General features: G+C 43.7%; 1 protein-coding gene across 2 annotated transcripts in view; it reads left to right on the top strand.

Moving 5' to 3' along the window:
* Positions 1 to 16,832, top strand: part of LOC124554843 — a 172,057-nt gene that overhangs the window by 133,043 nt on the left and 22,182 nt on the right. For both annotated transcript variants that reach the window (XM_047128506.1, XM_047128505.1), the window contains one exon: positions 2,973 to 3,107. In XM_047128506.1, coding sequence (XP_046984462.1) covers positions 2,973 to 3,107 — 135 coding nt within the window. The remainder of the gene's footprint in view (positions 1 to 2,972; positions 3,108 to 16,832) is intronic.

Below are 16,832 nucleotides of genomic sequence, written 5' to 3'. Positions count from 1 at the left end.
CGACAATCGAATACGACGTAACTTTGAGCATAATTGTATCAGCCGCTGTCAGTTGCCTCAGAGATTGATCCTCAAATTTTCGTCATTCATGATAACCTTTATACTGTGTGGAGTGTGTTAAATTAGTTTCGCGAGGCATTTGCGGATTGCAAGAGCACTTAATGAGGGTGACGTAGCCACATTGTTCGCCCTTGTTGTTTCACGTTGATTGAAAGGTATTGAACTCGTGCTTCTGAGGATGGAGGCTAAAATCTTAGTCTGACCAAACTGTTACATGGTTTCGTTGTTTTTCAAAGTCGAATGTCAGAATGGTTACCAAAGAAAGTTCGTGGCCGAATCCTTCTATGTACCACTGAGCACGTGCTCCCTCTGTAATACCCTTGACGACTTGGATGGGTAGTTCACCTTCATTTCTGTAGGAGAATTCTCCCAGACTATTCATACGTAGCCGAGTTTGATGCTATGGGAAAATGTTTGGTCTCGTTATAGCTGAAAACCGCGTTGTGAATTACCGTTCAGCCACCTTGATTTGGGTTTTCCGTAGTCACCGGCACAGACAAATAGCATAGAGACTGTGAACGATAACTGTTTACAATATACCACAGTGATGTAGGGGAAATCGAGACAAAGAATTTGATATAGGACACTTGTGGTCCATCAAGCTGACTGATAACCTCAAATTGGCGTACAAAACCCACCTAAGCTACAGCGCATGCGCGCCAAGCGAGATTTGCAATATCCTCTTGCCCTCTTACTCCACAAGCTTATTCGATCAAATTACTGAAATTTTATATTTCATTGACATTAGTAACTTAAAATTTCCCGTGAGGGTAATGAAAAAAAAATGATTTTTTCAAACACAGTATTTTGAGGTAAATTGTTGAAAAATTATGATTGCACACAGCTGTACTGATCAATTTATGAAACCACCAGTTTGTCATAAACTGATCTTTTTCAGGTGTATGGTAACGTCGTAATCAGATGTATGGTTATGGGCTGTTACCCATCTGACTACGATGTCAGATGTATTTATGACTGAAACTGCTGGTGTAATAAATTGATTAATACCACTGTGTGCAACCATGGTTTTTTTGACAGCTTTTTTAATCGTTATGCACAAAATCATTACGTTTACATTTCGATCTAAACTGAACCCGTACAAGCAACTCGTAGTTAGGCCGGAGAGACAAAATGATTTATTAATTTTACGCTGTCAAATTTCAGAAAATGTTGATATAAAATGTACACGAACATCAATTTCATAATTAGTAAGTGGGAGAACAAGTTGTGTTTAATATTCAAAAACGATTGTGGCGAGAAAAAGAAATGAGCTTCAAACGGGTAAGACCGACAAAGCTGGCGGCGTTAAAGGACGATACAATATTAAAATCTCACTCGACGCGCATGCGCTGAAGCTTAGGTTAGGTAGCTTTTGTAGGCCAGTGTGAAGTTGTTTACCGGCTCGATAAACGGCAAGTGTCCCGTATCAAATTCTTTGTCTCAGCGTCCTTTGCGGCGTTGTGGTACGTTATAAACAGCTATCATTTACACCTTTCAGTTCATTCCAGCGTGACCAGTTATAAGTACTAGCACAGTTGATGGCGACGCTAGTGACTGTGACACACCGAACACAGTTAGACTGCCAAATAGCCATGCTTCATAACAACGAAATAACGCGGTAGCCAACCAATGTGGTCAAGGGAGGCAAGAGAAAGTTAGCACAGTTACAACCACGGCTGACGTACCCGGTCCCAAGCTGACCACTCAAGAAACAGTGAGGGGGTAGATAAATCTGTGTGTTCTGTTGAACTGTCGTAAACAAATTATGTAGGAGTGGATAGTTATTTATTCAGAGGTGATGAAGGTTATAGAACATTGTCCAGAATGTATCTTTCACTCAGCAGCGTAGTGTGCGTTGGTTTGAAACTCCCTGGCAGATAAAACTTTGCGCCGGACGAGACCCGAATCCGAAAGCTATTCGGGCACGACTCACAACTCGTCGTCTCAGCTTCATTTCTACAAATTCCTTTCTCATACTTGTTATTTATCCTCGTAGAGGGAAGGATATCGCGAAGAAGTGGGTTGCCCATGACTGTGAGGTTGACTCGTTAGTCGTGCCTGTATATCTCAGTCGATAAGGGCGTTGTATACGGAAAGCAAGATTCCGGGTTAGAGTCCCGGTGCAGAGCACAGTGTTAATGTGCTAGGAAGTTTTGTAGGGCATACTTTTTATCACATTCCACTTGGGAACTGTATTTAGTATTGCAATTGTTGTGGTATAGCGCCGAGACGCTATGTGTAACAACGCACTGGATCATTCTGATCTCCAGGAATTTCAGTGGGCTTTGCTTTTTAATTGACTTCCTAGAGAGTCATAATTGACCTTATGTCTGACCACAATGTCTCATTCACTAAGTAAGAATGTACCTTTGACTCGAGAGCTGTCTCAAAAGTTCCTGCCTTACTTTGCCGCATCACGAGACTTGGTTGTTAAGTTTTCAGACGAGTATTTCGTTGTATATTTCATACCGAGCTGTTCTACAATGGTTCCCCTTGCGAGGAATACGACTCCACGTGATCGTCACTACTGACTCTTTGATTTTTGTTGTAGCTTTAGCTCCTATTGTTATGAACCGTTGCTGGTCAGTTTTTTAATAGACTAAAGATTCTTTAAATTATATTTCTGTTGGGCACAATGGCATTTTTTCGGATGTTGTATGTTTTCGGTGTTATCTGTGTCATGGGCAATAATTAAAACAAGGCAGATATTAACTCCCTGTTTTGTTTACGGTAAGATCGCTGCGCGGCGTGTGTTTTTTGTGCTGAGTGTTTTCGCGTAGGTTCTAATTCTTTTTTAATACGCGGGCCGAATTGCTGCAGTGAAGCTGGATTTTGACTGAATTTTATTTTGGATTATTGTTTTGTCAGTTATCTTTTTTTGTGGGATTATGGCGGTCGTGAAAATGTTCCAGCGAGCATGGTGTCGCCCCCGTATCCCGGTGTAATGTACCAGACGTCCCAGGGCATGGTGTACGCGTCGCCTTCAGGCCTCCCGAACGGGGTCATCTTCAGCCTAAGCAGTCAGGGACAGCTTCACCACGAGTCGGGTAAGATGTCTGCTTTCTTTGAGCAAGAAAAGGTTTTGCTGCAGTGCTTCCCATTGTAACTGTACGTATAATATGCTGTAGCCCTCTACCTGAAACCCGTTTCTGTATTTAACTACCCCTAACGAATAGCGTCCGGCTCTCGTTTCGTTAGCTTTGGGAGAGAGGAGCAGTATTTTCAGTGCTGCATGAAATCTAGGTGTTATAACAGAAGCCATAGCAAGACGAGGGGAAGTACGTTTTAGTAGATGGTGAATCCGTGCTGAATAAACTTAAAGGGGCAGCATACACACAAGGGGTCATCGATTTTGCTCATCTTTCGCACGACTGTAGTTACACTAAGATGTAGTAGATGCGACTCTAGTACGATGCGTCCGATAATCCGTGGTTCAGAATTATACGACCCTGGTGAATACAGTTCGGGAGCCTCAGGTGGTGTTGACGCAACCGGCTAAGGTGCGACTGTGCATCCGGTTCTCCGTTCGAGTATCTTCACTTTTTTTATTTTTATTTCCCGCCAATCATTCGTATTGTGATTCTTCAGTCGCCGTTGAAAGTTCTGATAACGGCTCGTATTTAGTATCGTTGCTGCTTACAGTAACAAACGAGCGCCCTGAACTGTTACGAACCGTTCATTAACAACGCGATCACTTCTCGTATCAGTATGAAGAAGTCTTCAATACAGCAGGTAGGAAAGCAGGCAACCACGAATAGTGGACGAAGCTGCTTTTAGTTGATGCTCCAGAAGGAATCCAAATACAGCGTACATTATTCGCGGTAGATGTTGTCCACTATGAGTTCAATACAAAATGCACAAGTATTTATCGATAAATTAAAAGTTCATTTCATCACGACTTCTTATTATACTTCTCCTCGAATGTATCATACTATTATTATTATTATTATTATTATTATTATTATTATTATTATTCGTTCCCGAATATCCATAATAATTTCTTGTAGCCTGGTGCAGATCTTCCAATCGGAAGCCTCGTCAGCGACTTACGTAACCCTAAACTATCCCAGTAATCTTAACGGGGAAAACCTACAGTTCAACGTGGAATCAGAACCAAGTTACCTGGCGAATCTTTCACATCATTGAGAGGTTAAAGGCAAACTGAATAAAATCCGTGATCCAGCCGGGATTTGATGGCGCAATCTTTCGGTTTCCAAGCACGTACTTTATCACAAGACCATCAGCCTGACTTTGAAACACGATTCGTTTTAGCGATAGAAATGTTTGGGGGAGAATTACAAATAAGTGACTAGACTCGTTCGCAGTATGGAGCAGGCATCACTCGACAGCTGACGTTCTCGTATGATATTCACCATGCTCGTGAAATTGGGAACTTCCATTTTTCAGAAGCGTATTGTACTAGATCAGCATTTCTTTCATCTGAATGTGTACTCTGCTCGTGCGAGAAATAGCAAAATCGGTGTCCCGTTAGGTATACATGCTTCCCTTTTCAGTTTGATACCTATACGTTTCCACCAAATCCCCATTAATGTCTACATAAATGGGCTCAGTTTCCCAGGATTGTCTAGGTAATGCTGCCAGTTTACAGTTTCTGAGCCGAACAAATTATGGAACTTCCGGAAAAATCAAAACTGCCGGTATTGACAGATAAATCAACACCCTTTCTTTTCATGGGCAATACTCTCACCGGTTTGGTACTTAGTTTCAATCTTTCAGAAAGTTTCTTAATAGGACCTCGCACCATTATAAAAGATTCATTCTGGAAACTATCCCTACACTATGCCATTGCTCTGACATATAATTTCTCCCAGTTGTCCTAGCGCAGCAGGTAATGCACATCTTCTGGTGAATTTGAAATGAGAAGTACTGCCTCCTTGGGGCTTCTTACTGCACGACTCGGTAGCTCGGTCGGTAAGGGTACGTGTTTCGGTCCAGTACATAGTTCTGTAATAGCGAACAATCCTAAGATTCATTAAAAGTACGAATTGTTACCGTTCAGGTACCTCCTCCGCTGCCATCGCACCCGCAACCAAAACAAGCGAAGACCTCACCACAGAAAATCTGAGAGAGGAAGTCCACAGTTTGTTTCTGTTAGGAAGCTTTTTTAGTTGTTAAGAACGTCAGTCATCAACTTTCTCATCATATAAATATTTTAATATGACGTTTTAAAACATTGTTGCATGCGTTTCTTGCGTGCGTATAGAGAGAAATATCGTCTCATCAAAAAGTTTTGGTTTGGCCTGTTTATCGCCAAGTGAAATTAATTCAAAGTTGATGAAGGTTTCTGAGGCATTTGCTTTTTTTTATTTTCACGAGTCGAGAAATGATTGGCTGAGTTCAAACGAGACCGTGCTTCTCTTGAAGATGATCCACATTAAGGACGTCCCAGAACTGGACTCACAGATTTGAAAAGTCAGAAAATTTACGCACAATGATACCTTACGGTCTGCGATTAAAGCTGGAGCCATAGACATGAACAATTAATTATCATCACACTTTGTAAAAGGTGGGTGTCTCATTTGTAGAATGCTGACCAGAAGCAAATGCGAGAACTTATTTCGTAGCAATGTTTGTACCGTTTTGAGCGAGGTGGCACAGTGGTTAGCACACTGGACTCGCATTCGGGAGGACGACGGTTCAATCCCGCGTCCGGCCATTCTGATTTAGGTTTTCCGTGATTTCCCTAAATCGCTTCTGGCAAATGCCGGGATGGTTCCTTTGAAAGGGCACGGCCGACTTCCTTCCCGGTCCTTCCCTAATCCGATGAGACCGATGACCTCGCTGTTTGGTCTCTTCCCCCAAACAACCCAACCCAACCAATGTACCGTTTTAAAAAGTATCAACTGATTTTGTGCCCATATTTGTTACTTTACGCGTGAAATTAAACTGTAATCGAAACAGTGAATCGAAACCGATGGCTGTGCACCAGAAAAAGGCGAAGTCGATATTATTCGTCAGAAAGATCATGATCTCTTGTCTAGAGTGAAAAAGGCATTCTATTATTCGTTACTTTACAAAGCATTACACAATAACAGGCGAATAGTACACAAGTCTTCCGGACCAATTTAAAGGAAAAAAAAAGTTGGCGAGAAAAGAGATCGATTGCAAAAGAAAGCTGCCGGGGTGGCCGAGCGGTTCTAGGCGCTACAGCCGGGAACCGCGCGACCGCTACGGTCGCAGGTTCGAATCCTGCCTTGGGCATGGATGTGTGTGATGTCCTTAGGTTAGTTAGGTTTAAGTAGTTCTAAGTTCTAGGGGACTGATGGCCTCAGAAGTTAAGTCCCATGGTGCTCAGAGCCATTTTTGCAAATGAAAGCAAAAAGAATTCTTTGTCGCAGTACATTCCTACAATTTTTAAAGCTTTGACCGTGAAAAAAAAAACGATAAAACTTAAATATTAACTGGTGGCTGTCCACTTATTCATCAGATTTTGCACCCGTATGATTTCCAACTACATAAATTCGTGGCCGGAAAAACACTTTTAGTCCACAGATGAGATAATGGCTGCCGTACGTGATGTCCGAGGAGGTATGGTGAATATTCAGAGATTTGACGAGAACGATCGTTCGTAGGGAGAAACTCTAGTAAATGTGGACTCTTAAATACATACCTTAAGAGCTATGACCACTTGTGAGTAGAAGAGATGTTTCATACTATCGAAGATGTAGTGCTTATAGTTCTTAAGATATGCGTTTTCGAGCCCATGTTTACTAGAATTTTTTTGCTGCGAATGATCTTTCGTGTCTTATCCCTGCATATTGACCGTTCCTCCTGGGACACCCTGTGTATTATACCCTTATACCAGTCACACCGCGTTATGTGTACTGACTAAATCTGTAATAGATACTTTTAGCCTTGTGGATGAAGACTGCACAGCGGTAGTGAGGTGTTATGTGTTCGTGGTTAGAATACGAGCATTTGATGTGACGATGTCCATGTTAGGAGCGGTGCGGTCGCCTAGCTGTCTACTTCCCCTGGGCGGGGGGTGCGTTGAGGAAATGCCAAGGCTAATCTGCTTTTGGTAGCAGGTAGTGGCGCTTGCCTAATAAGACTCGGCGGCGTGGCGCGCGCGTGGTAGCACGCCCGCAGGAACGACGGCGCGTCCCCATTCCGCTCTCCTTACCGAAATTACGACACGGGACTCCGCGCCCGCCGTGTCGATGACCGCCTAAGGCGCACTCGGCACCGCTCTGCCTTTTATAGCTGCTTGTGGTCAGGTCCTGTGGCGCTCCTGCTCGAACACCCTCATAAATGTGCATATTACGAGACAGCGTGCCCTACAGGTAGCCGACGAGCGTCTTGTAACTGATGTGTACTATGCCTGTGTGCGCTGTAACTGTTCGTTTGCGCATTTTTGACACGGTTTTTGCAATTTCGGAAATACCATTTTGACTATCTTTTACAATGATTAAAAAATGGCTCGCGGCCCCGAACTTGTCATCGAGTGAGTAAAAAAGTGAAATTTGCAACTGTGGCTGGTTTTTCGACGTACTAGTTAATAGAAGTTGCTGGCATAAAATTATTCCAGCGAGCTGGAAGTTCGTACTACGTTTTTGTATGTTGTTTAGCCGACCTGTTTCACCGCTTAGGTTAAGATCCTGTCAGCAAACAGGAAGCCATTTTCTGGGACAAATGAATCACTAATTTACAGACTGAATTCATCGCTTTGCAGCAGAGTATGCACGACTTTCAAATGAGCTGGCAGTTTAAAACTGCCTTCCGGGTCGGGACTCGAACCGTGAACCTTCCTTTCGCGGGCGATGCTCTTAATGACTGGCTGTTCGGGCAGGTATCACGACCTGTCCTCGTTGCTAACAATTTTGTCAGTACCATCACTTCTACTTTCCACACTTCATATGAACACTCCATTACGCCATGCCGGACTAGTTCCCTTGGAAGATAATTTTCCGCAAATTTCAAGGTTCCGAGTTCGGCTCACAATTTTAATATGCCAGTGTGTTTCAAATCACTGATTTAATCCTCCGTGGCTTCGTAGTGCTGTGATTTTGGGACTACCAGTCGGAAGGTTGTTGGCTCGATTCCCAGTTGTACTTAAGACTGTCCTTTCCTTGGAATTTACGGGGACTTATAGGGATAGTTTTTGTATGAGAAATACCAGATTTCCTCTTTGGTTTATAGTAAATAGTTTGATGTACAACAACAACAACGACACACACACACACACACACACACACACACACACACACACACACACACACACACACACACAGCGACCGTAGCGGTCACGCGGTTCCAGACTATAGCGCCTAGAACAGCACGGCCACGCCGGCCGGCTGTACTGTTTAGTTTACATTTTGGGACGATGTGTATATATAGGCTATGGCAGCTAATATTCGATCTTTGGCAATAACATTCGACAGGTAGCAACACGACCAAGATATAACATCAAAACAAGTGTTCAGTTCCCAGTGCTATGAAGTCTGAAAATCAAAATTTCAAGTAGCAAATAGCAGTGCCGAAAATGGAACAGCAACAAAACATGTAGAACAACATCCATGAAATCTGTAAGTAAAATTTTGAATTGTTTACTACATCATAGAAAAGCAAACTGCTAGATGTGGTTGTAACCTATACACTTGTCGTCCCAAGACGTAAACTAAATAGTATGAACTAAAATGTCTACATATTTCAGGCCACTGACGATGCCTTGCAAAGACTGAAGGCGAAAGTCGTCTTTCATTCAGTTATAATTAGACGGCCCAAAAGTAAAAGTTATCAACATACCGTAATTTTATACGCAGCGGAGAACGGCAGTACTAGAAGACTACAAAAGCTGAAGATGTTACTACAGGTTACGCTTGTATCATCATGTGAAATAATGATTTTTAAATGCCTACAGCATGTAATATAAAAAATAACTATAATGATTGGGATTTGAACCTACAACCTTTGTTCAAGCGCTACTTTACCTCTCTCTTCATCACAAGCTGTAAATATTGTTTATTTTCCAGATGACTACATAATTACAAGCTGGTGCTTTAGTTAACTTAGAACTATAACTGCAAATTCTGGGAATAGGTAAACGATGAAAATTTTATTTTAAAAATGTCCGTTGTCCTTCAGCGGTTCTAGTAAAGTCGAGAACGCTGCTGTTTTTGGATGGGATTTCTGGACTTGGGTGGAAAACATGGATTATATACCATGCAACGGTTTCGGTTAGACTAATAGAAAAATATTGTCCTTTTCCCAGTAATTTGTCACTTATAAGTAGTAAGTTTATGTTCGTCTCTTCCCAGATATTTTGACCTGTGTGATGTATTTGTGGCTGAGTAGCGATTCGGGGATTTTTTTTCTGATTCAGTGTATAGAGACAATGGCAGTTCGTCCCGTCATTTATTCTCTATTTTCAGCTTTTGTTCACCAGGCTGCTATTCGCTGAGTGAGCTGATTTCCAAGTAGACAGAAGACAAGTCGTTCCGAATAGCATCATACACGTCATGTTTCGATAGTCTCATACCGCGCAGGCAAAACACAGAGGATATGTTGTGTGGAATTGAAAGGGGGAAGGGTAAGGGTTTAAGGCATGTGGCTCATGCAGTCTACATGTGATCCAGTTCCCCAAGTCTAGCGATCCTCGAACATATTATCCAAAGCAATCGCGGACTACTCGTCCGTCCATCATACAGAGATGTCAAGTTCTCTCGCTGGCCACGCACGGTATCCCAACATCTATAAATATCCTTCGCCATTCATTGTCTTGCAGGAAAAGGATCACCAACAATGAAGTACACGCGATGCAGCTCCAACGCTGATACCCTGGAACTTCCTTGCGTCCCCACACAACGAATGTACACATTTTCATTTGCTCGGTACTTGCATTTATGCTTGCTTACAATCCGCACCCTCCTCGCATCGTTGGACACCGCCGTACATGATATCAAAATGCTGTCATTCATTTTGGACAGTTCTCCGTAGCGTTTTAAGCTGCTTTCCTCTTGCGATCAGTCTTTTGGTGTGTGTGTGTGTGTGTGTGTGTGTGTGTGTGTGAGAGAGAGAGAGAGAGAGAGAGAGAGAGAGAGAGAGAGAGAGAGAGAGATAGAGTGATTTTTTAGCTTTCTTCAAAATATTTCGAAAAAGTGTAAAGGCAGTGGCACGTGATCCGTGAGACAGTGAATTCTATGGACTTCTGCAGATAATGTTATGAATGTGGCAACATTATTGCCTGTTCTTGATATATACGGTATACCTAGTGGACGGCACTACACAGTCTTTGCACATGCGCCACCACCAGACCTTGTACAAGGCCGTCTTCGTGGCGCTCGCTCTGTATTTCACACATGTATTAAAGACGCCAAAGAACACTTGCAAAGAAAACTTCAAGGCATTCAGTTTAATAAGAACATAGGAATACACACAAAAAACAAAAGTTGAAGAATGACGAGTCAGACGCATTGTCTCTCCTTGAAAAGGTAAGGATGTATAAGTGAATGCCCAGATGGATTCAGAAAAACAAGAGATTCGGTATCCATGGCGTTGAGCAGCTCATCCGTAGTATTTGAAAGCAGCGATGGAGTTGAAGACAATTTAGGACATAATAATACACGTTAGACCTTATGAATGGAGTCGTGAAAAATAATCCGCCGTGCCAAAAAAGCGAAGCATCCAGAAGAGGAGAAAACGAAATACTGTGTACATCATTCAAAACAAGAATAGCCTGGTTTGACTGCTATACACGTATGAATGTATGGACAGAGAAATATTTGTGTCCTCACGATTTCTTATTATACAAGTTGCGTCTAAAGAGTTCCGTGTATAGTCTCAAAGAATACAGGAAACAAGAGTTGCGAACAAAATACTTTTACTGGCCTTCAAAGTAACCACCATTAGCTACAACGCACTTGGGGTTGAGACCTGATGCTACCAGTACGATCCGGAGACCGGTAGTCGACGGCATCGTGTTTATCTTTCCCCTTGGGTAGAAATTTGTGATGGATCGAGCTCTCGCTGTCGATAAAGGCAATCAGCATCGTTTTCTTCTCGGATTTTGTCAGCCGACTTTTTGTGGGAGGTAGGGAAGAAGTGAGCGACATGCCATTGACTGTCGCTTGGTCGGCGGATCTGGTAGCACCAGGTCCCATCTCTTCTAATGACGCAGATATCCAACAATGCGTGGCCAACGTGCTTGAAGCGAGTCTACGAGAAGTGTATTCTGACAACTTCCAACAGCTTTACAATCGATTTCAGAAGTGTATTGTAGCTAATGGTGATTGCTTTCAAGGTCTGTAAAGGAATTTTCTTTGGCACACTTGTTTTCATTATTTTTTGAAAACATTCACCGAACGTTTCAGACTTACCTTGTACTGTTATTACGGTGGTTGTTGTTCCTTTCCAAAGAAACAAGATTCGTTGTAGCGATGCAGGTGTTTGGGGGAAAATGAGAAACAGTAAAAAAAAAAAAGTAAGTGTGACTAAAGGAAGATGGAAAGATCTCCAGTCAGCCGCCTTGACTGTGCTCGACGACTTGCGCTGTCGTATGGCAATATTGTTTTCGACAGGCTCATAAAACTTTGAACATTGATTTCTCGAAAACGGTTCCGACGACGACTACGACGACGTGTAACTACATGGTACAATCGTTTGGTTTATGCTTTGCTTGTAAGCCTCTGGTGGGCCTGTGCGGAAATGTAGTCAGAATTAGGCACAATATCTCAGCACCAAAGAGGCGAGACTGCCTGGACTACTAAGGAACTACAGTGAAGAGCCGACGAAACTGGTACACCTGCCAAATATCGTGTATGGCCCCCGCGAGCACGCAAGTGCCGCAACACGACGGGGAATGGACTCGGCTAATGTCTGAAGTAGTGCTGGAGGGAACTGACACCAAGACTCCTCCAGGGCTGTCCAAAAATCCGTAAGAGTACGAGTGGGTGGCGATCTCTTTTGAACAGCACGTTGCAAGGCATTCCAGATATGCTCAATGTGATGGCTGGGAAGTTTGGTGGGCAGCGGAAGTGTTTAAAACTCAGAAGAGTGTTCCTGGAGCCACTCCGTAGCAATTGTGGACGTGTGGGGTGTCGCATTGTCCTGATGGAATTTCCCAAGTCTGTCTGAATGCATAATGGACTTGAATGCATGCAGGTGGTCAGACAGGATGCTTACGTACGTGTCACCTGTCAGAGTCGTATTTAGACGTATCAGGGGTCCCAGATCACCCCAACTGCACATGCCCCACACCATTACCGTGTCTCCACCAGCTTAAACAGTCCCCTGCTGACATGCAGGTTCCTTGGATTCATGAGGTTGTCTCCATAGCTGTACACATTCATTCGTTCGATTCAATTTGAAACGAGACTCGCAGTCGTGCAGTCATCAATGGTACACAAGTGGGCCTTAGGCTACGAAAGCCCATATCGATAATGTTTCGTTGAACGGTTCGCACGTTGACACTTGTTGATGGCCCAGCACTGAAATTTGCAACAATTTGTGGAAGGGTTGCACTTCTGTCACGTTGAACGATCTCTTCAGTCGTCGTTGGTCCCGCTCTTGCAGGAACTTTTTCCGGCCGCAGCGATGTCGGAGATTTGATGTTAAGGATTCCTGATATTCGCGCTATATTCGCGAAATGGTCGTATGGGAAATTCTCCTCCTCATCGGTACCTCTGAGATGCTGTGTGCCGACCATAACACCACATCTTGATAACCTGCCATTGTAGCAGCAGTAACCGATCTAACAGCTGCGCCAGACACTTGTTTTATACAGGCGTTGCCGACCGCAGCGCCGTATTCTGCCTGTTTACATATCTCTGTATTTGAATACGCATGCCTATACCTGTTTCTTTGGCGTTTTAGTGTATATGGCGAGGCGTATTAGTACGAGAATGATTTTCTAGCTGAGGCGAGTTTCATCAAAATCTATCAACTCAGCCGCAGGGGACGAGCAAATCATTATAGAAGTTGCTCTGCGCCTCGCCGGTAGCTAGAAACAGCGGCGCTCACGGAAAAAGAAATGCAGAAACGCTTTGACCATTGAAAGGAACGAAAGCAGAAGTACGTGGACTCAAATGAGAAGGTGACTCCAATTAACCGACCGAAGGCTATTCGGAAGGAACGAGGAAGGAAGACTGGGTTTAACGTCCCGTTGACATCGGAACACAAGCTCCAATTGTGTTAAGGATGGGGAAGGAAATCGGCCGTACCATTTTCAAGGACAGATCCCGGCATAGCAATTTAGGGAAATCACGGAAAACCTACATATGAATGACCGGACGCGGGATTGAACGGTCCTCCTCCCGAATGCGAGTCCACCTCGCTCGGCGGGCTATTCGATGAGTACGCAGATTTGCAGCGTCAGTCGCGTTCACTTGTGTCGGACATCGTACATATTTTTCAGCGGAGTGCTACGTTTATTTAGTGAAATAGGAAACCCTGCGAACGGAACGGATCGATTATAATGAAACTCTTCGTAGAACAGTAACGTAGTTAAAGGCCGAAAGGCAGGCAGCGATAGCCGCAAGTAGTTCCACATTAATGCTACAGCCTTTTTTGTGTGTGTGTCGAGGTAGTCCCATTACAAGACAACACAAGAGAAGCCAGAGTCATGCTCGCAGGGGGGTGAAAACCGGCGACCCCTTGTTATCGAAATCTCCCGTATATCACCAACCTCATTTCCTCGCCGGTAATCGTCATTCTGTTTCTTCAGCATTCCATCACAGTTTGAAGTGGTTGGATGCTCCTCTCCACGCTAGTCAATCCTGTGCAAGCCTCTTCATCTCTACGTAGACGCTGCAGACTGCATCAATTTGAACCTGCTTACTGTATTCAACCTTTAGTCTCCTCTACAATTTCTACTCCTAGCACCCCCTACCATGACCAGATTAACGATTCTTTTATATCTCAGGATGTGTCGTATCAACCGATCCCCTCTCCTAGTCAAATTGTGCTTTTTTCCCCCCAATTCGATTCAGTAGCTCATTAGTTTTTCGTCCTCACCATGTAATCATCAGCATTCTTCTGTGGCACCACATTCATTGGATAGCAATATACACAGATACAGATGGTGGTGGTATCGCGTACACAAGGTATAAAAGGACAGTACATTGGCGGAGCTGGTGATTCATGTGAAAAAGTTTCCGACGTGATTATGCTCGCACGACGTGAATTAGCAGACTTTGAACGCCGCGTGGTACTCGGGCTAGACGCATGGGACATTGCATTTCGAATATCGTTAGGGAATTCAATACTCCGAGATCCACAGTGTCAAGAGTATGCCGAGAATACAACATTTCAGGCATTACGTCTCAGCACCGATAACGCAATGGCCGACGGCGTTCACTTAACGATCGAGAGTAGCGGCTTTTGCGTAATTTGTCGGTGCTAAAACACAAACAGCACTGTGTGAAATAACCGCAGAAATCAATTTGGGATGTACGACGAATATATCCGTTAGCACAGTGCACCGAAATTTGGCGTTAATGGTCTATGGCAGAATACGACGGACGCGATTGTTTTTGCTAACAGCACGACATCGCCGACAGCCACAGCGACTGGGTCCGCAGCTCGTGGTCTCGCGGTCTCGTTCTCGCTTCCCGAGCACGTGGTCACGGGTTCGGTTCCCGGCGGGATCAGGGATTTTCACCTGCTTAGAGATGACTGTGTGTTTGTGTTGTCCTCATCATTTCATCATCATTCTTGCAAGTGGCGAGATTGGACTGAGCAAAGGTTGGGAATTTGTATGGGCGCTAATAACATCGCAGTTGAGCGCCCCACAATCCAAATATCATCATCATCATCCTAGACGACTGGAAAGCCGTGGCCTGGTCAGATGAGTCCCGACTTCAGTTGGTAAGAGCAGACGGGTTCTCTGGTAGAAATGAACCGATCATTGATTGGAAATTGTTCCGTTTGACTACTTGGAGACCATTTGCAGCCATTTGCGAGGGGTGACAATGCGCTATGTTACTGGGCCACAGTTGTTCGCGATTGGTTTGTACAGCCAATTCTAGCGAATGGTTTGGTGACCCAGATCGACATAATAGATCAGTTAGTGCTCAGAATCCTGCACCGGCAACACTTTCGCAATTATGGACGTCAGTAGATACAGCATGGCTCAGTATTTCTGCAGGGGACTTCCAACGACTTGTTGAGTCAGTGCCACATCGACTTGCCGCACTACTCCGGGTAAAAGGAACTCAGACACGATATTAGGGGATACCCCAATGACTTTTGTCCCCTCAGTGTTCTTCTATGCTGGACCGATTGCGGACCTTTGGTACAGAGCCGAGTGGAGGGTCTGAATCAGAGGCTCAGACGGTCCTGCGACCGTGTAGGCTGCAGATTCCTTGACTTGCGCCATAAGGTGGTGGGATTACGGGTTCCGCTAAATAGGTCAAGTGTCCACTACACACAGGAGGCGGCTACATGGGTAGCAGGGGCTGTGTGGCGTGGACTGGGCGGTTTTTTTTTGTTAGACAGTCTTGGGAAGTATCAAAAGGGCTCCAGTCTCAAGGGGTACAGGGCAAAGAAACGACGAGAATCGACCAAGCAACAGTCGGTATTGTAGTTGTAAATTGTCGTAGCTGTGTTGGAAAAGTACCAGAGCTTCAAGCGCTGATAGAGAGCACTGAAGCTGAAATCGTTATAGGATCAGAAAGCTGGCTAAAGCTGGAGATAAATTCTATCGAAATTTTTACAGAGGCGTAAACCGTATTCAGAAAGGGTAGATTAAATAAAGTAGGTGGTAGTGTGTTTGTGTCTGTTGGTAGTAGTTTATCTTCTAGTGAAGTTGAAGTAGATAGTTCCTGCGAATTACCATGGGTAGAGGTTATACTCAACAGTCGTACCAAAATAATAATTAGCTCCTTCTAACGACCCCCGACTCAGATGATATAATAGTTGAACGCTTCAAAGAAAACTTGAATCTCATTACAAATAAGTGCCCCACTCATACAGTTATAATTGGTGGAGACTTCAATCTACCCTCGATTTGTTGGCGAAAATCCATGTTCAAAGCCGATGGTAGACAGAAAACATCTTCCGAAATTGTACTAAATGCTTTCTCTGAGAATTACTTTGAACTATTAGTCCATGCGCCCACACGAATTATAATGGTTGCGAAAACACACTTGACCTCTTAGCCACAAATAATCCTGATCTAATAGAGAGCGTCATGATGGATACAGAGATTAGTGAACACAAGGTCATTGCAGCGGGGTACAAAACCAATCCACCAAAACCACTAAAAATAAACTTAAAATACATCTATTTAAAACAGCAGATAAAAATTCGCATGATGCCTTCCTAAGAGTGAGTCTCCATTCCTTCCAAACTAATTATGTAAGTGTAGACCAGATATAGCTCAAATTCAAAGATACAGTATCGACAGCAACAGATAGATTCATACCGCATAAGTTAGTAAGAGACGGGACTGAACCACCATGGTACACAAAACACGTCAGAACACTGTTGTAGAAGCAACGAAAAAAGCATGCTAAATTCAGAAGAACGCAAAATCCCCAAGACTGGCTAAGTTTCACGGAAGCTCGAAATTTCGTGCGAATGTCAATGAGAGATGCTTTTAATAGTTTCCACAATGAAATATTGTCTCAAAATATGGTTGAAAACCCAAAGAGATTTTGGTCGTATGTAAAGTACACCAGTGGCAAAAAACAGTCAATACCGTCACTGCGTGATAGCGATGGAAATGTTACCGATGATGGTGCCACTAAAGCGGAGTTACTAAATACAGTTTTCCGTAATTCCTGCACGAAAGAAGGCGAAGTAAATATTCCAGA

This window comes from Schistocerca americana, chromosome X, assembly GCF_021461395.2.
Source record: "Schistocerca americana isolate TAMUIC-IGC-003095 chromosome X, iqSchAmer2.1, whole genome shotgun sequence".
Taxonomy (NCBI): Eukaryota; Metazoa; Arthropoda; class Insecta; order Orthoptera; family Acrididae; genus Schistocerca; species Schistocerca americana.
This window is presented reverse-complemented; position numbering and strand designations above follow the sequence as displayed.